Below are 20,466 nucleotides of genomic sequence, written 5' to 3'. Positions count from 1 at the left end.
TTCGGCGCGGCAAGGGGGCATGTCACGTGGTATTTTTCTTGTATTTCATTGGCAGTCTACAGTAAGCAGAAAAACACTAATACTTAATGGATAGAAAGTTAGAAACTGTCTAATGGGAAGTTTTGCAAACCGATGTACGACTTTCTCATTGGAATTCATTTGCCCAGCTTCGTCGCTTCAAAGTTTAGTTAATAAGGTAACCCAATTAAACAATTTACCAGAACACAAAAAATAGTCTGACGTAATCCAAGGAACAGTCAGCAACATGTGTTTGGTCGCGTCGTCATTGAGTGTGTTGGCATATTTTTCAACTCTGGCTAAAAATAGCTGGGCCACCTGTATACACGCACACATATAAACCCACGCACGACCACACATAAAGGGGTTAGAGCTGTGCACGGGCCGTGTTTCCGAGCCCGGCCCGGGCCCGCTGACTTTGTCGAAGGCCCGCCCGAGCCCGACAGCAAAGGGCTGCGAGCCCGCCCGGCCCGGCCCGACGTACGAAAACACAATCCCGGGCCCGGCCCGGCCCGGCTTTTTGAAGGTTCGCTGCGAAAACAAAACATCGTTTTCCGGTAATTTGGCATTTTATTGAGCATATCGAATATGATCAAACGACACGCGACGAACAGTCTCTATTACACAGATCTACAAATTACAAGTAGACGGCCTCATGCCAGCAACAATGGAGTTCGCTCGCCAAAGCCGTCACGTGTATGGGGTATGCCCATGCAAGCGTCAGATTGCACGAAAGCGATCTACGTCGGGTCGCTGTCGCGTGCATTTTCACTCATATCTAACGCGAACAGTCGCGTGGCGCCATCACTAGCTCAGGTGGTGTTACTTCTCTGTTTGTCGGAGTGCAACAGAGGCAGTGCTTTACCTGCTCCACTTTTGTTTAAAGTACCGAATGGGAAGGAAAAGCGGTAAAGGGCGGTCGCAGAAAAGGCGCTGCATGCGGGCTGGAAAACAATTTCCGCTCATTCTATATATTTCGGGCTTGAGTCGGGCTTTGCGCCGGGCCAGAGCCCGGCCCGATAAAACTCCAAGTAGCCCCAGCCCGGCCCGGGCCCGAGGTGAAAGCCCGCGGGCCGGGCTCGGGCGGGCCGGGTCGGGCTCGGGCTTTCGGGCTACCCGGAGCCCGTGCAAACCTCTAAAAGGGGTCCAGACCTATCCACCAAAAGATCCTGGCTACGCCTCTGCAGGAAAGAGACGGGCAACATTCTGAAATGCCTTAGATCTTAAGAAAGCCTGACTAGAGTAAAGAAGTTACGTTATTTGTTGAGATTGATTGATTGATTGATTGACTGATTGATTGGTTGATTGATTGATTGATTGATTGATTGATTGATTGATTGATTGATTGATTGATTGATTGATTGATTGATTGATTGATTGATTGATTGATCGATCGATCGATCGTCATCTTGTTTTCAACGGGATGCCACTTCAAATCGATTGCGCTGGCGCAGCCAGGGCGGGTTTGGGGGTTCAGAGCCCGCCAAAATTTTTCAATTTCACATTTGTATATATCCATTCGCTCATACAAACACACACGAGCATATGTATAAGGGTGGTTGAACCCGCTCCCTTTCCGGCAAAAATTTCTCGCTAGCCCCCTGATTTATTGAGTGACTGATTGACATTGTTTCAGGGCATGATGTTTGCGTGTGGCCTCCCTGGCACGATCGCAGGTCCCCTTCGTACATGAAGCACGTGGCAGAGGTGACAAAGGAGGTGAAGGCCGAGGTGGTGCGGGCCTACTTCAGCTACTCCCTGCACCTGCACCTGTGGCCCTTCTGGAGGCTCCTCGATGGGGACAAGGAGCAGCACGAGCAGGCGTGCGCGATGCTCACGTACCGGCTCTTCAACTTCGGCTTCGTCCAACACTTCAACGACACGGCGCGCATGGGCGTGGTCGCCAAGGCTGGTCTCAAGGAAGCCGTCGTGCGCAATTCGTACCGGTGAGCCGACAGTGGCGTGGCAATAGTGTCCGGCGAACACAAGTGACAGGTCCTAATGTGCAAATCATGACAAGCATGACATGTACGGCATGATTTACATTATATGGTCTCGGGGCTCTTGTGGCCGTTTATATGAATGTATACATACCAAAACTGGCATGATGAGACATTTCTGTATGACGAATACAACTGACGCATGGTAACAAGAAAATCATGACATGCAAGTCATGTACGACAGGATTTACACGCCACGCTCATGGTGCCCTCGCGGCCATTTCGCTCTCTTGATATACATCAAAATTGGTATTCCGCGACGAGACTGTATGATGAACGTAAATCAGAAGTGATAACATGAAAACCATGACATGGAAGTCATGTATGACATGATTTACATGCCACGCTCATTGTCCGATCACTGCCGTTTCCCTCGCGTGATAAGCATCAAAATTGGTATTATACGACGCGACTGTGTGATGAACGTAAACGAGAGGTGGAAACTTGAAAATTATGACAGGCAAGTCATGTACCACATGGTTTACATGCTACACTCATGGTCGCCTCGCGGCCATTTCGCACGCTTGATATACACCAAAATTGGTATTGCGCGACCAGACTGTATGGCGAACATGCATGAGAGGTGGTAGCATTAATATCATGACATAATTTACATGACACTCTCATGGTGCGCTTCCGGCCATTTTGTTAACTGGATATATACCAAATTTGGTATGGCATGACACTAGTGCGTCATGAACATAAATGACAGGTCATGCATTGTATATTCCAGAATATACGTTTCATTAGCATGGCATATACCGGATTGTACATGCATGCATACATGTCAAACGTGCTATATGGGGACATGGCACTTGAAAAAAAGTTCTTTATTTCTTGATCGATTTTGATGAAACTCCCCGAGTTTATGTATTGTTGTGTGCTAATTTCAAATATGATATTATTTTTCTAGTATGATATGTAGTTTTTAAAATACACAATATTTCATGTGCCTCTTGGGGAGCAAGTTTTTTTCTAAACTCAGTTAGTTACAAAGTAAATCAGCATATCACGATAGTCTGCAATCAGAACTGTGTGCAGTGCAACAAAAATGGATGTTCTAAACTTATTAGAACAAAAGTTATGGTATGTTGAACATTCACGAGTGAAATTCTAGCTTGAAATGACTCACTCGCGAATGTTCAACATACCAGAACTTTTGTTCTAATGGGTTTAGAGCATCCATTTTTGTTGCACTGCACACAGTTCTGATTGGAGATTATCCTGATATGCTGATTTACTTTGTAACTAACTCAGGTTTAAAAAAAACTTGCTCCCCAAGAGGCACATGAGATATTTTGTATTTTAAAATCTACACATTATACTAAAAAAGTAATTGCATATTTGAAATCAGCATACAAATATACATAAAGTCACCAAGTTTCATCAAAATCGATCAAGAAATAAAGAAAAATTTTTAAGAACAGTGTCCCCCCTTAACTAGATGCCATGGCATGAATGACATCACTTGTCTCCAAGAAAAACAAGGCGATGTAGCAGCTCTCTGCCGGCTGCTTCGCATTACATCGATTCCCACAGTGCGTGGGATCTGCCGTTTTTTTATCCATTGATTGATTGATTCATTGATTGATTGATTGATTATATGCAAGCATGGCTATGCTCCAGTCTGGGGACATACCTAAGGACGTGAGGGAACAAGTACTAGATGGCATCGCCGATGCTGACAAGTCCTACTTCAACCACATGGATGACGTCGACGCCTACTACGAGCCAGCGCAGTCTGTGTCCGTGGACTGGCGACACATCCTGACTACCTACCTGGAGATCCGGCACAGTCTGGTGAGTGTAGTGTCACTTCCACGAGCCGCTTAGCACTCATTATTTTATTTCTACATATTTACTGCATCTTCTATTGTTATAAAAATGCAGCAACAGAACAAAGTTGAGGGGGAAATCGAGAGTTTGACGGAAGTCCGTCTGGCCGGGATGAAACATTGAAGTCGCACTGTACATTTACCTAAGGCGACTGGAAGGTGGTTTTAGGGTTAGCAGGGGTAAGGTGGACATGTCCGCAATAGAGATCAGTTAGATTAGTAGCGGATCAGGATTGGTGGTGGAAAAGTAGGGAAAAAGAACAAAAGAGAAATAGCATAAAAATAAATTTTGCTCCACCGCCAAGCGCGGAAAGTGAAGCTATAAATTTCTAGTTCATTAAAAGATTTCTGAGTTAATATATAGGCTATTTTTCGGATGGATTTCGGTGCCGCTATATTAGGATGTGAAGCTTGCCGTTGTATATCTTTAACGACTAAACTAACAGTGCTACGGTGGACATATACGCAAGGAAATGGTTGGGTCGGTGCATTCGACGTTTCACGACCTTATGAATTCACGTCTCAATATGCAAAAACAAGAAAACGTTCGTTTAACAGCCTAAGGTGGCGGCGCCCATACGTATTACGTAAAATCGTGTAATTGCCTTAGTCTGAACTATAAGTTGGGCTTGGTGGCTGACAAGTCACCGACGCGCTCCAATGTGGACGCTCACAGCATCCATCCGTCTATTCGACAGGTCCCTCACTGGCTGAAGCACGTGGTCGGATCGGGAGGTCGAGTGTTCGACACCAACCTGGACCTGGCGTGCCGGTTCAACCCGGACACGAAGACCCTGGGCATTCCAATGTCCATCGCAGACGTGGACGTGGGCGGCCGGGAGTTCTTCCTGGACATCCCCACGGTTGGCCTGCTCATGGCTCGCTCCCTCTACAAGATATTCCAGGCATGTGCGAGTCGCGCCGCTGTGGTTCTGTCCAAAGGCACCATGTGGCTGTCTCACATTGCGAGTGCAGCGCTTGAACGTACAGCTTAGCAAAACGATGCAAAGTCAAGCCGTAGCTGCACAAGATATGAACGCGACGCGCTTATCTCCCTCCGTCATGAGTGGGCTGACCACGGCCGTAATTGAAAGGATGCGAGCGCACGTCTCATGTGCTTCGGGCGCCCCCTCCCTAGCGACCAATGTCAGCTGTACTGAGCCTTCCAATGAGTACAGGGCCTCTATTGACTAGCCGCTGACTTGACTAGCAGCTTGACTTGCAGCTTGACTAGCCGGAGCTAGCCGGAGCTAGCCGGAGCTAGTCAAGCTGCTCGTCAGCTTTTTCTCCCTGCCTCCCTCATCTTATGCTTGATGAAAAATAAAGGACCTATTATTATTATTATATGTCTCTCTAAAGGGAGTCATACAGTAACACTGTCAATGAGAGCTACGTAGCGCCCTCTGGTCCTAGGACGGTGTCTACAGTTTCGGAATGAACTATTCAGCTGATCCTAAGGTATATGCCAAGCCAGTGCAGTTTACAGAACACGACGTATCATAGGCGGGCGCAGGGTTCCCCTTCAGGGAGGGGGGGGGGGGGGGGGGGGAGGGCGAAGGTTCATCGCGGCGGCCCCCACTCCCTATTAAATCAATGTATGGGGCAGACTGCGCCCCCCTCTTCTTAGTTGACTAAAGCAAGCGGCCGCCCCCCTGCCCCCCCTCCCTCTTCGCACCCCTATGGATGTGATGGCGACGCACCGTGGTGTCGCCTTCGCCTCGCGTCCCGTACCCTAGCGTTTGCGTTGTTCTCGTACATCAACAAAAGAAAGCAGGCTCAATGCACTATTTTTGTAGGCCTAATCAGTTTCAGTGCAATGCAGTCATAGTACCTTTAGCTGCTTTTCGTGCAGTAAATAAAACTAGGTTGCAAGTCAGTTCTGATTACTTCAAACGGTCCCTTATGTTTGCCCAAGACGACCCGAAGGCGAACGCCATCTTCTTCTTCTTCTTAATCGAATCTATTGATCCCCTTGCACCGAGGGCTTTCTGCGCCCAACGTGGTTTAGCAGTGCCTCCGGGATCGGCCGCCCACTTTAACCAAGCGACGATACCATGGGATGACGCCATCACGTGACGCCATGATGACGTCACTAATTTAGGCGATCTGTGACGTTTGATGACCTCATCACATGATCATTTTTTGCATCACTCGAGTTGACGCCTCCGGAGGTCCCTTTTCGCTCTTGATGAGGCATCCAAGGCTTTCTTCCTCGAAAATGAAAATGATTTCGAGTTCTACGTAACACTCTACTTGGGCACAGCTGTCCCTCAAAATACTCTGCACGGATGGCCAACTTTAACGACATATATTCTCTGTACTGTTAGCGTACATTCGACAACATGCGCCCCAGCCTCGTGTAGGTGATGCTACGCAACGTTATCACTTGCTTGGGTGAGCAGCAACGTTCTTATCAGCGTTTATCGTCTGCACCTTCAAAAGCTGCACCGAATGAGTAACAGCGGCAACGCATTTCACTATCAGCACTTGCTTCTTATTAACGCGATAACATTCGCACATGTTCAAACATTAGATACAGGTGTTAGCTGGGCGAAAGAAAGAAACAATGTTACTGCTGAGGAGGGAGCACCGCCTGTACCGGCGGGGTCGAGCAGTTCCGAAGCAACGCGTGCGTCCGCGACGTCGCGGTGGCGAAAAACCGGCGTTCACACCGCAACGACACGACGCAACCGGCGCTTCTGGCTCTGTCAAACGCGTTCGAATGTGACCGCTGCATATGGAAGCGGTAATGTGATTTGAGTCCTGCAACATAACTGCGGTTTGAGCGAGCTGGCAAGTTAATTTATGTCCTCATGTGCATCGTTAGCTCATCCCAGCATGGAAAAAGATATTAAGCGAGACCAGCGTACTGTGCATGTACACGTGGTAAGGGTTGTTTTCTTTAGTTTCATATTCGTCGAATGCATACCTGTCTGAACCGGGCCAGAGACCTGGAACCCGGAAGAATGCGTCATGGCAGGAGCCTCGGAAGGCCAACGCATGTGTCACCGCGAGCTTTTTTATGCGCTTAGCATTCCGTTTTCAAACACATGTGGCTTATCATTTCCACCGAATTCCAACATCTGTTTCTACATGTTTCATACGCACACGTGTGTGTCGCGAAGTGCATACTTTGGCAATGATTTTGCGGAATAGAAATTGCCGCAGTAAGTAAAGCCGAGCTAGCTGATGTTGTGGAGTAGCGCAAAAACACAGGGACACAGGCGAGATAGACGATACAGGCTCTAACGTTCAGCTCTACGTATAGGCAGGGTTAAACAAGTCAAGGTTCGGACATACACAAAAGGGGTTCGAATAACTAGCAATGAACTGCAGCAGTAAGGAAAGCCGAGCTATAGTTGGTATGAATGCATTGTGGAGCAGTGCAAAAACCCAGAGACACAGGCTAGAAAGTCTATACAGGCGCTAACTTTCAACGAAAAGTTAGCGCCTGTAAGACAGTTGAAAGTTAGCTTTGTGCCTTTCTAGCCTGTGTCCCTGTGTTTCTGCGCTGCTCCGCAATGCAGTAGAAACGCAGAGAAGGGAAAGGGGGGGGAGGGGTGACGTTGGCATGGACATTAGCTTACTGACGCATGGGCGCGTTGGTAAGGATCCACTAAGAAGGTATTGTATTGACAGCGCAGAGGCGATAAGGAAGATGGACAGGATAAGTACAGGCAAAGATCGACAGTTCAGTTATCGCAGCGCAAGTCAAACATATAAGCAGGGTGACATGGGTGTTAGCGCACCCTCCATAGCGTTATCGAATCAAGAATTTGATTGCCTTGCTCTACTTTGTGGCAAATGTGATTGTATGACAAGTGTCTCATGACGTGCCAGCCGTGTGCCGACATTTTTTTTTCTTATTTGCTTCGCTTTCCCTCGCCATATGTATAAGCACTTTTTCACTGAAAGAAAACTAGCTGGAAGTCAGCGCTATTTGCCTCTGCTTGTCCTATCCATTTCCCTTATCGTCTATGCGCTGTTAATACTTTCTTAAAGAGGTACTGACATAAAAATTTTCGGTTGTCGTTTTTTCTGCGTGGAATGTAAGACCAAGTCCTCAAGAGCCAAAAAATGTTCTGGTAAGCGTGAGTGCACCCTGAAAAATTAATTACATGTTTTTAAAAGCTAGTTTCGGTTCCTACTGTGCCCTGACGTCACGGCACGGTATCAGCATCCCGTCACCTGCTCGGACAAGATATCGTGACGTTTCCACGGCTGCTCAGCTGAGTGGCTCCGTTGGCGAAGCACAAGTGGCCATTTTGAATGTTTTTGGCGACGCGCAAGCGGCCATGTTGTATGTTTTGGTAGCTGACGTCATCACAACTAGCCGTACTGGTGCGTGAAGTCACCAGAATCGACACTGTAGCCTGATGCCACGCTAGTGTCGATGTCAGTAGGTGCGCCATGCGAAAATTGACTTCTATATCAAAATAAAATATCTCATCAGCATTTACTGAGCTTCACTCTTGCTCAGAGTGATCTCTGTATACAGGAAATTTGTATGACGTAATAATTAAATTCAGCTTCGAAAACTGATGTCATTTACCGCCATGCCAGGTGTCGATTGGACACACTGGGAATGCCAGGTACTACTCATCGCTGATATATCAGATTTATTGCCCACTCAGAAGCAGGATCGGCTGATTCCATCGGTCGGTACGATTGTCCTGCTGTACAGAATGCCATATATGTGTCTATGGCCTTTCGTAGATCGTCGAACGTGTATGTGTATTCAGCAGCGAAAGCCTGTACCATTCTCACTACAGCCTCTTCAACGTAAACGACGCATATTACTCCGAAGGATCGCTTGCAAAGCATCATGTGATGCATCGTGCAGCCCGCAGCCAAGGGGTGTTATCGAGAAACGATGGCGCCACGCGCTTAGTTCGTTGAAGCACCAATAGCTTAAGCAACGGCTGTCAGTACAATTGTCTTTCCTTCAGAAACGTGCGTAACTGTTTTGCTTGCGTTGTCTTAGCTCCTTCCTTTCGATTGTTCTGTTTCAAAGCTAAAATGTTCATATTAACACATTATTCAAGCGAAGCTCCTTATAGCTCAAAGATTTTGGTACCGGCGTCGTATACGCGAGAAACCCTGCGCAGGCGAGCTTAAAGAAATTCGCCCCCCCCCCCCCAAAAAAAAAAAATGCGTCGGTCGGTGTTTATGCGCCGCTTTCCAATAACTGATGCTCATCGTGGGCTTGTAGGCGATCGGCCGTTTCTGATATGGCAATCTGATCTTTTATCGAAGTCACTTGTCATTTGACGTTCCCTCATTTCATTGTTGCCTGAATATGAACTCACGGCCGTCGTTGTTGCGTGTAGCAATTGAAGTGTTGCGCTGCAAAGCACGTAGACGAAGGCCCATTTCCCGGCATGGCGGAAGGAAACTGTTGGGAGATAGCATTGCGCGTGCGATAGAAAGAAAAATTAAAGTAGTACGTCAGGCAGGCACACGCCAAGCCTCGCTTGTTCGCATTTTTCCGATAAGGCACGGGATCCTGATTTTTTTTTTATTCATATAAACTTTCATTTGGTAGACAGCGCTCGCACTGTGTGCCCCGCTAAGCATCCCCTATTCTTTATTCAAAGATTCGGAGCGTCCAAAGGCGGGGCAGCGCAGAGCTAATTTTCAGCAACGAAGAATGTACCACCTCGTTTACCCCGTGAACTTTTTTGTTCAATCAGCTTGTTCCACTTCATTAATATTCTACCGAAGAAGGAGTTAACGTACATGTTAGTCTTGAATTAGTACTGCGGGACATCGCAGCCATAATCTCGCGCGTTTACGCGCTGCTTACAATAATATGTAATTTGTCTCACCATGTCTTTACAGCCCACTGCAGATGGAGTGTGGTGATGGTCAAGTCGTATGCGTAACACACAGGGGCGTAGCCAGAAATGCTTTTCGGGGAGGTTGAGGGGTCAACACCCTTCGTGTTGGTTCGTGGTGCGTGTGGTTGTATATGTGCGTGTATATAAACGCATGCAATATTAAAAGATTTTGCGGAGAGGGTTGAGCCCTTTGCCCCCCCTCCCCCTAACTACTCCACTGGTAACACTGGTCGCGGTCAACTTCCCCCCTTGGCAGAAGCGTCATTTGCATGAAGGGCGCTTCGATTACATAAGTTTACCTGTATATTTAATGGAGGAGTGGATTGGCTTGTAGTCCTGAATATCTGGCGGCCATGGTAAGTGGGACAGGGTCAACAGTTCGACATGCCATGAACCCTGGTCCTAAGGAACATTATAAAACCATGGCTTCCGAGATCTCGCGCTCATCTCCGAGGCAATAATGGAAGCTAACTTATACGCACGCTCACCTTGTAAGCGATGCGATCATTCTTTGCTGACTCGTCCTCATCGGGAATGCGTTTATACCACCGCGTCCGCAGGAGCACCTCATGTGGTCTGGGGAACTGCGAAAGCTGCGCGTGTGCCTGCAGCGTGCCTACGGCAACATTACCGCGGCCGAAGGGCGGAGCGTCGACGGGCTTCGCTGCCTGCGCACCAGCGTCATGGACCACGTGGTACTCAGGGCCGTGCACAAGGCATTCAAGTGAGTGCTGCATTCGTGCCTTGGCAGCTTTGTTTATTACTGGCGTGAGCACTAGCGTCAATCTTGTTTTCATACGCGTGCGCAGGGTTCCCCCTTAGTGGGTGAGGGGTGAAGGGGGCAGTGTTTTATCACAACGCCCCACCCCTTCGCTGGTACAGTCCAAAAGACAACATGCTTCACAATGGATGAAAAAAAAAAACATGGTTGATCCCTCTGTCGTAGGAATTGGTATAACACGAAAGTGAAACGTGTCTTTACCAAAGTAGTTCAATGTTCATTGTGCATTGGTGAATAAGAGCTTGCACAATGCCTGCTGGTGTTTGGCGGCTATAGCACCGTTGACGCCTGGTGGCACCTACGTTGACGCCTGGTGGCACATCTCCATCCCGACGACTTACGTCAATGACGCAGGATTAAGCCTTTGTGGTGGCTAAAGTAGTTCACATAAATCCGGACACAGCGTACGGTGAATCATGCGCAAAGATGGCATCAACAAGCACATAATCACTAGCACTCAATATGCGCTCATGGAAAGCGTCGTCATTTGAGGAGAGAAAGGGCAAGGTGTGCGCTCTAGGTACACTTTTACTCATGCATACACTACCACACAGCGCTTCAGGAACGCGAGAGGCAGAGCTCGTAGCTTGAGCCGTGAACGCGCGAAAGCGTCCCGCTGCCTGCTGGCGTGTCTTCACTGCAACGAAGCACTCACTCGAACTGTATTGAAACGAAATGGAGTGGAAATCGGGGAACCAGCCTCCGCAGCGCTGAGTCGGGCGCCTCGATGCCAGCGTCGAGCAAAGGAACGCTGGCATCGAGGCGCCCTAGCGCTGAGTACGCGACTACCGAATCGCGTCCTGTCGGCGCTCGTTAGTGTCGTGATACAGTACTTCACTTCACCTGTCCAAGACGGCGACACCGCCCCACGCCCCACTGTGTAAGGGACAATACGTGAAAGATATAAAATGTGTTTGTAAAGGCTCATGCGTCAGCGTCGGTGGCGCAGTGCATAAAGCGCCCGACTCCCGTCGTCGCGGACCGAGAGGTCGTGGGTTTGGCTCCCTGTCATCCAAATTAACGAAACTTTTTCTTCTGTTTTGCCATGGCAGTGAAAGAAAGTCTGCCAGTCCTGATGCTCCCTCCCCCCACCCCACCCTCTCTTGCAGATGCAGCCCACTTCGCCTATTTTCTTGTGTACCTGTGTAGCTATACGCGCTCCTATTACAAGTACTGTTAAAGCTCCATCTGACGAAACCCGATTTAAGGAACTTCCCGTTGTAACAAAAAAAAGAAAACCATTCCCCAGCAGGTACCCGCGATTTGTCAACCCGGTATAACGAAGCTGACTTGGCTGCAAACTCGATCTAACATAGCTTTTCCTTAAATAAATCAATAAAGATATGAATTCTTTCTAATTTCGACACAGATTAGTTTTTCTTCGAGAGTGCGCTCTAACGCTTTCGAGTTAAAACATGTATCGGCCCTATAGCCACGACCCTTCTTTTTTTAATTTGACGAGGCTGCGCGCGGCGCCCATGCACGAAGCAACCGGCTCAATATTCCGTAGAGTTCCACCGTGCCAGATTGTGCTGGGGGCGGCGGTGCTTCACTGCCCCTGTGAAATGCTCCCTTATTTCGTGGTTTGAATACGAAATACGGCGTCTGATCGTCTCTTGGCAAACTTTTTGCTTGTCGACCTGCTCGCACAATCGCTGCTGTCGTTCTCCTTGTCTTCATACCAGGGGCGTAGCCAGAAATTTTTTTCGGGGGGGAGAGGGGGGGTTCAACCATACTTTATGCATGTTCGTGCGTGCGTTTGTATGTGTGTGTATATATATACGCAAGCAAAATTGAAAAATTTCGGGGGGGGGGGGGTTGAACCGCCCCAACCCCCCCCCCCCCTCCCCCCTTGGCTACGCCCCTGCTTCATACGACGGCAGTTGTCACAGCTTGACGTGGCCGTCTACATTGTCTGCATCTCCTGGGCGCTCCATGTCTCGGCTGCCCTAGCGGAGATTCTAAAAGTGCATGCGTGCGTTAGTAGTAGCGAATACCATGCCACGGTAGCTTTTGAGTGTCGCTACGTTACAATATTAGATTTCTAAGGAGCGAAAATTTCCTTTCTCGATTTTACAAATTTCTCGATCTAAAGGGTCTCTCACCACCCCGAATTCAAAGACGAGGGAAAGGATTCAGTATCGCCTTAACTAGCGTTCCTACAGGCCTCCTCCTCGCCACTTATTTCTTAAAGGCACTTGTACAATGCCAACTCTAAGCGTGGAGCCTATTGGGATTTCGTGCTTGTCGGCTACACGCTGTTATCTCCGCTTGCGCAGTCGAATACATACAAAACGATGTGAAATCAGTTGATCGCGCACGGCAGTCATGCGAGACAAGGAAGAACGGATGGGCGGCTGCATGGCAAAGCAGTGTAGGAGACAATTCACAACTGATATTTCGCGTGTATGGACCAATCGAGAGCATGTACCGTAATGATGTCACGTGAGTCACTTTTCTACCGTCACGAAGTGCGCCAGAAAGACGAGAAACGCCCGGAGAGAATAACGCGCTCGTTTTTTTTTTGTATTTTTTTTAGAGGCTGGTGAGGGGCCCTTTAACGAAATAATTCCAGCGCGGTCATCATTTCGTTAATTCTTACAAAATGGAAGCGCTAAGAAGACAAGGACACGAAAGTGCACAACACGAGAGCTTACTCACAACCGAAAGCTTTATTGCTTCAAAAGAAAAACATATACCTAAACCCGACCTATTACCCGCGCATGCACACCGTGGACAAATAAAAAACACAGAAGATGAATGCGTGAGGGTCGGGTTTAGGTACATATTTTTCTTTTGCAGCAATAGAGCTTTCAGTTGGGAGCAATCGCACGTGTTTTGCCCTTTCTTGTCTTCCGAGAGCTTCTATTATGATAGTGAACCTGTACCAACCATCTCGCCTTTCCGTTTTGCTTCATTTCGTTAAATCGAGTTTGAACTGTACCATGAATCACTAACTCGCGCAATCAGCCATTGTGATGACTTCTATTTACACTTCCATACGACGTCCTGCTTGCTATGGTGGACAGGACGGCCGTGGTGACGTTCTCGCCGCAAAAGGAGCGTGGACACCATATGCGCGACGTGACCCTCCACTTCCCCGAGGTGCCCAACGCCAGCTCCGAGCAGCTCTTCTTCCTCATGTACGCTCAGTCCTTCTGCGAGCCACACGAGGACGTCGCCGACGTGCTCCAGAGGGCGTCGTGGGCGCCCATCAAGTTCCGACTCAACCGACAGCTGGCGGACTTCGGGTCGTTCGCCGACGCGTTTCGCTGCGCCCCCGGCACACCCATGCACCCGAAACAGAGATGCAGCGCGTGACCCTCGCCGTACTCGCGGCCTATCAGTGTTTTTTTGTTTCTTTTCGTGACTATTTCTTTTTCTCGGACTTTCGTTCAAGGGCCCGCATTAAAGAAGCGAGTTGCTGTTGCGGCAAGCATTATATGCGTGGACTCTTCAGATTTTAGAACTACTGATAGTTTAGCTATGTGGCGTTTCGCCTCCATCGAAAATGCGACCGCCGCGGCCGGGATTCAATCGATCCCGCGACCTTCGGGTCAGTAGTCGAACACCATAACCACTAGACCACCTTGTCGGGTGGGGGAATTCATTTATTCCTAAATACATATTTTCAGAAAAATGCAATATTTTTCAGGGACTTCAGGGATTCATCACAGCAAACGGTTAAGCAGTCCGCCGCAGTGATTTAGTTGTTACGGTGCTCAGCTGCTGGCCCGAAAGTCGCGGGTTCGATCCCGGCAGCAGCGGTCGCATTTCGATGGAGGCGAAATGCTAGAGGACGTGTACTGTGCGATGTCAGTGCACGTTAAAGAACACCAGATGGTCATGATCATATCAAACCCCAGATACTATTATTAATTAAGGTTAGGCCGATTGCGATTTCGCTTTTGAGCCCGATTGTAACGTGCACGCAACTTTGAGGGCTACAAATAGCGAAGAAAAAGTGCTCGTTCGAGGCGTGCAATTGCGGTACATAAATACACATGCAGAATCGAATGGGGGAGTAATCGTTGTTACGAAAGAAGACCTTGTCCGCTGACACAAAGCATTCTTACCTGTTGGGCATTTTGCTCGCGAATAAGTGAAATGCTTTGCGCAAGTGACGGTGTTACAAGTAGTCGTGCAATAAACATGACGTTTCCGAGAGTTGTAGGTCGAGCGTCAGCAGTGACGAAGGAGAGTGCACGCTTGCTTCGAACGACCCTGCTATATCTATGCGACCCGACCCACAACTCCCAATTTACGATATAGCCTCTACGCAGAACTGTGCAGAAGCGCAAAACCTTTGGGTTACTTGGTGTGACGTAATTGAATTGCATTGAATTGAATTGAGTTTGTTCTGCAACGGGGTTGCGAGGATGACCAAGCAAAAAGCTGCATTGAGCTGCTTGAGGGGAACCTGGTCACCTCATACATTGCTTTTTGGTCAGCACGTTTTTGTTTGTTTGTTTTTTCGCAAGAGGCACACTGGTTTTGGCACATGCGCGGTTGCTGTCTATGGGATTATTTCAGAAGAACTGATAGCTGGGCCAGTTGGTGACAATACTTGAACATGTTTAACTTAGCGCAACGACGACGTGGACACAAGAGAAGAAAAGACAAACCACAGCGCTCTCCTCTTCTCTTGTGTCCACGTCGTCGTTGCGCTAAGTTAAACATGTTCAAGGGATTATTTCACGCTAACTCAGCTGCAAGTTCAGCGGCTTCACTATGTCTGTACTCTCTTTCGTCGATGTAGTTTCATTGTGAAGTTTTCGCTCTTCAAACCACACACGCAGAACTGTGTGACAGGATATTATTTTCTAAATCGGCGAATCTCGTCGTACTGTTCAAATTTACAGTGGCGACATTTTGGAGCCAATAAGACATGCTGTGACGACACTCTGGACCTATCAGGGGTTACAGATAAGATTGCGTATCTAGCAATGTGGCGTACTTCGATGATTTCAAATTTCTATTTCCACCGTGTACAATTTTACAGATGGGAGGACACGGGAAAAAAAAAAAGAAACTGCCGGCAGGCGGCTTGACTAGCCCGTAGCCCAGTGCAGTGTAATGAATGGCGTGTGGGCAACAGCAATGAAAAACTGTCAATAAACAAACGAAAACATATTATTAGTGCAGAATAAAAATAGTACACAATAGCCTAAAAAAGAAACATGCAAAAACGCAACGCCAGGATAAATTAAATTAGTTTTCTTCTACAAATATAGCTCTAGGTTTAGATGAGAAGCAGCCGAACAAATTAAAATTAACAGTAGATTGTTTAACAATTATGGTAAAGAACACAGACGCTGCAAGCCAGTATTAAAACGGGGTGTAATAACTTTCCAATAATCTCTGTCTCGTTTTATAGTAGTGCTCATTTGTTTCTAAGTGTGCTAGAGTATCGAAGTTATATATAATATGTCTTATTTCATATCTAAATCTAGAGTGCTACTCGTGAAGAGCATTGCGCAGTCTTGCGCTACCACCCAAAGCTCAGCGACAGCCAGTACTCGTGTCACGTGCCCCTCTACGTCACAGCTAGTCGATGCTCTCTACCCTTCTCCACCGCCAGGTGTGCCCTTTAAGGACATGAGCAAAATAAGGTTCGAAGAAAGGCTAAGGAATATGAAGGAGAGCAGATGGGCAGAGAAGGTGTTCCGTTACTTGTATAGGAAGAGCGTGGACACACAGTGGAGAAAAAGAACTAGGAGACTCACTAGTAAATATACGGCTGGTAGTGTAAGCAGTATGTCAACAAAGAGCGTTAAGCGAAAAGTCAGAGAGGCGGAGAGGATTTACTGGATGGCAGCTATGGAGAAAAAACCGGCTTTGAGTAACTGCCGAAAGGGCAAAAATGAAATAAGGAGGGAGGCATTTTACGATAATTCAATGGGAAGCGCTTTACTGTTTGAAGCGAGACCGGGTTGCCTTAGAACGGGTAGTTATAAAGCGAGATTCTGTAAAGAAGAAGAACAATGCACGTGCTGCGGGGAAGATCAGGAAACGGCGAAGCATGTTCTGATTGAATGTGGCGATATCCACCCAGGTGTACTTTTGGGCACGAGCCTACATAAAGCCTTGGGTTTTAGGGACAACAATGGAAAGCTGAACACACCCGCGATTGAAATAAGAGACGGTTAGAGTACTGGTGGCAGAAAATTAGAGAGAAAGGACAAAAATAAATATTGGAAAGAAAATGACATTCTGCAGTAAAGGGCAGAGAACGAAGTTGAAAACTTAGGTTTTTTTCTTCTTCTAGAGTAAAATAGTTTTAATTGAAGTAAAGACACTAGGCCAACGCTAAGAAAAAAAAGAGTAAAGTTCTTTTTTTTTTTTTTTTTTTTTGTCGAGCCTGGTGGCACACTTGTCACCGCCCCGTTATAAAGGGGACGCTCATAGCATCCATCCATCCATCCATCCGTACATGGCCGAACGTATACGTCTGACTGGATATGTCCAAGGCTATAATGTTAAAATTCTTGCGTGGAAACAAAACGTCTGTGGAGCACCTACCCACTCGTTCTACCCCGACTTCGGGATATGCCGCTGTATAGAGACGCCGGAACAACACCGACAGCCAGACTTTATCCTTCTTGATGATGCGCGCACTAAACGACGACACTACGAACCGGCTTTGCTTAGATTGTCGTCGTTTTGTCGTTTCATATATTAATAATTGTAGGGGTTTTAAGTCCCAAAACCACGACATGATTAGGAGGGACGCCGTAGTGGTGGCCTTCGGAAAATTTTGACCATCTGGTGTTCTTTAACGTGCACCTAAATCTAAGTATACACGGCCTCAAGCATTTCGCCTCCATCGAAATTCGGCCGCTACTGCCGGGATTCGACCCCGCGACCTTCGGGTCAGCGTTTTGTATTTTAGTGTGCGCATTTAGATCAAGAACAAATTCAAACAAACTAGCCCGCCTTTCCGTTCTGCTGCAGACTTTATCTTGATAATGATGTCACATTCAAGTGGTCCCTGAACCTCCTCCAACAGGGGCGTAGCCAGAAATTTTTTCGGGGGGGGGTGGGGGGTTCAACCATACTTTATGTATGTTCGTGCGTGCGTTTGTATGTGTGCGTGCCTATATACGCAAGCGAAACTGAAAAATATCGGGAAGGGTTTGAACCCCCCCAACCCCCCCCCCCTTGGCTACGCCCCTGTCCTCTAATAATTTAAACAGCTGTCGCGTTCTTCTCTACTAGATCTCCCTACCTTTTCAGCACATGTCGACACGCCACTGGGATGACGCACGTGACGTCATCATGATACGACATGTCGATTTGTGCATTCAGTTAAAGGCATTCAGTTGAAGGCATTCAGGCCTTCAGTTAAAGCAACAAATGGACAAAAAAAAAAGTCAGTTAGCCTTTCAGTAGCGCTCTTGAATGCACGAGAGCGAAGGAAAGGCCATAGCATAGCATAATATCGTAAAAAAAAGGAACAGCCTGCCGAAACCCGGGATCGAACCAGGGACCTTTAGATCTTCAGTCTAACGCTCTCCCAACTGAGCTATTTCGGCTTGCACGCAACACGCTCGCAAACAAAACGCCGTCGGCAACCCTGACTGTTTTTCTTGTGACACTCCGATTTCTAGATCTATCTATCTATCTATCTATCTATCTATCTATCTATCTATCTATCTATCTATCTATCTATCTATCTATCTATCTATCTATCTATCTATCTATCTATCTATCTATCTATCTATCTATCTATCTATCTATCTATCTATCTATCTATCTATCTATCTCGCTCTCTCTTAAGAAAGAACAGTATTTGACAACTTACTCTATATAGCAACTTACCGCCACCTGCCTGCAGCTTTTAAGCAGAATATTAATATTTAAACACACGCAAAACCTTCCATATATCAAGCCGTTACAGCTACACCGTCGGGACTTTACGTCTTACAATGCGGACGCTGAAGCAGCTTTATCAACAAATAAAGCTCTGGCGCCAGCCCCCTGGACTTTCTTATCAGCTTCAATCCCTTCTGGATGGGCTAGTGAAAGTGGGGGCTGTGTTTGTGTGTGCGTGCGCCTGTTTCATTCAAGCACGGAACGTATGTACGAAAGGCATTGCGGGTCTTATCTGGACAACTTGAGCCTACCTGGTGGATGTGTTGCCCGAGGGCATATACCGATAACGTCTGATAGCCCTTTCTCCAAAAGCACAGAACTTGCGAACGGCGTCCAGCGAAAGTGCGTGTGAATGTTCTGTTTAACCTCACCCTTCTCGATTGCATTGTGCAAACGTCTATTGAGTGTGTGTACTTTGCTGAGATAAGGACCCATCTGTTTGCGCAGGACAAGTATGCGCGCATATTGAAGGGAATATCAGAGCATGTCGCAACACGGTCAGAAGGTATGCGCTGACGCATTTGAGGCCGCCATATTGTTGTGCGGCCAGCCCGATCGATGAAGCGCTATGCGTTATCGCGATCCGATTAGCCGAGCACAGTAACCACTGATCCACCGTGGTGGACACGAGGATGGATGCAAGGGAAAAAATCTTTTTAACACACTTCACGGAGATTCCATAGTCCCCTTTAATAAGTTGGATCGCACACATGCGTCGCTTCTGCAGGTTATTTAATTTGTGAAATGTACTAATTGAATTTGATTGTGACATAATAATACATTAACTCGATGTTTAGCGTACGAATTGCCACACACATTTGCGAGACCCAAAATTTCTCCTTTAGCTGCTAGCCAACCAAGAACAATCAAGTTCTCATTCACCTCACAACTTCATCTATAAGCCATTGCTTGTTGAGAATGGCGCCACAACTTTATGCTTCGAATCGTGGTATATGCATGTAAATGAAAATGCTGAAAGGGACCACAGCCCTCACGTCAGTCTCCGTTATACGTTTCTTGTATATCCCTGTAGTCACTTTAAATATAGTGTTCGCTGCTGACCCGAAGGTCACGGGTTCGATCTCGGCCGCGGCAGTTGCATTTCCGATGGAGGAGCTAATGCTCGAGGCCCGAGTGCTTGTACGTTAAAGAATACCATATGGTCGAAATTTTCGAAGCCCTCCATTATACGGCGTGCCTCATAATAATATCTTCGTTCTGCCCCGTAAAACCCAGGCAATTATTATATTTAATTACAGTACAACATCGTCGTACCTAAGCGTACTGGCTGGCGTCAGTGTACTGGCTGGCGTCAAAGAGCGGCGGCAGCAATCCACGGGAGGTTGAATCTCGCTACAGCGCTCATTCATACAACCTATATTTTTCGAAGCGTGCGACATTACGCAACACATTCCATTGAATTCCTCGCGTCTCATCTGGGAACGGACTAAATCGCCGCAGACGCTACGTATTGCGGGGCTGGGATTGCCCTCGAGGGAATGGTGCCTTCAACGAGTGCGAAAAAAGGACGCGCGCAACTGTGCGGGTACGCGAGTCAGTTTGAACGGTCGCAGCAGCGCTCGGCGGAAGTCCAAGGACATCTCAGTCGTTACAGGGACGTCGCTGCGTCGCTCGCTCCGGCATCCCCGCCCCCCTGTCGCCTCTGTTTTCCTGCCCGGAGCACGCACACCCAGTCATTCGTTCGTCGTTCTTTTTCTTGTACTCTTTTTTTTTTCTTCCTTCCTATCCTTTTCCCTGCTCTCTGCCGTTGCTAAATCCTACCGCTAGCTCAATTGTGACACAGTGTGGCTGAACGCCTCTTGCTTTTTAGAGTTGCGTGCAGCAAAGTCGCAAGCGTCAATCGCGTTAAAGTGGACAGCTGTGCAAAATGGTTCGGATTCGTCAGAGAGAGAGAGGGAAATATGAAGGAAAGGCATGGACGTAAACCAGAGGAAGCCTCTGGTTTGCTACCCTGTACTTGGGAACGTGAAAGGGTACGTAAAAGAATTAAAGAGAAGAAGAGTTTGTGACGACAGCAGACGACAAAACAAAGTTATTACTATAACACCGTCCGCGTACTACACATCAACATTGTCTACTAACAGTCGAACGGATTC

The 20,466-nt window shown here is 47.6% G+C and overlaps 1 protein-coding gene and 1 non-coding gene across 2 annotated transcripts in view; one reads left to right on the top strand and one right to left on the bottom strand.

Annotated features, from left to right (window-relative positions):
- LOC119401693 (uncharacterized) overlaps nt 1-14,358 on the top strand; it is a 29,730-nt gene extending 15,372 nt beyond the window's left edge. Inside the window, exons 7-11 of the mRNA XM_049418189.1 lie at nt 1,695-1,964; nt 3,629-3,818; nt 4,552-4,837; nt 10,210-10,417; nt 13,504-14,358. Coding sequence (XP_049274146.1) covers nt 1,695-1,964; nt 3,629-3,818; nt 4,552-4,837; nt 10,210-10,417; nt 13,504-13,795 — 1,246 coding nt within the window. The 3' untranslated portion in view covers nt 13,796-14,358. The remainder of the gene's footprint in view (nt 1-1,694; nt 1,965-3,628; nt 3,819-4,551; nt 4,838-10,209; nt 10,418-13,503) is intronic.
- A 3,578-nt stretch (nt 14,359-17,936) lies between these two features.
- Nucleotides 17,937-18,009, bottom strand: Trnaf-gaa (transfer RNA phenylalanine (anticodon GAA)). Its single transcript has one exon. It is a non-coding gene; the product is annotated as a tRNA-Phe (tRNA).
- Between the last annotated feature and the right edge of the window lie 2,457 nt (nt 18,010-20,466).

The sequence above is a fragment of the Rhipicephalus sanguineus genome, chromosome 8 (genome assembly GCF_013339695.2).
Source record: "Rhipicephalus sanguineus isolate Rsan-2018 chromosome 8, BIME_Rsan_1.4, whole genome shotgun sequence".
Lineage (NCBI taxonomy): Eukaryota > Metazoa > Arthropoda > Arachnida > Ixodida > Ixodidae > Rhipicephalus > Rhipicephalus sanguineus.
This window is presented reverse-complemented; position numbering and strand designations above follow the sequence as displayed.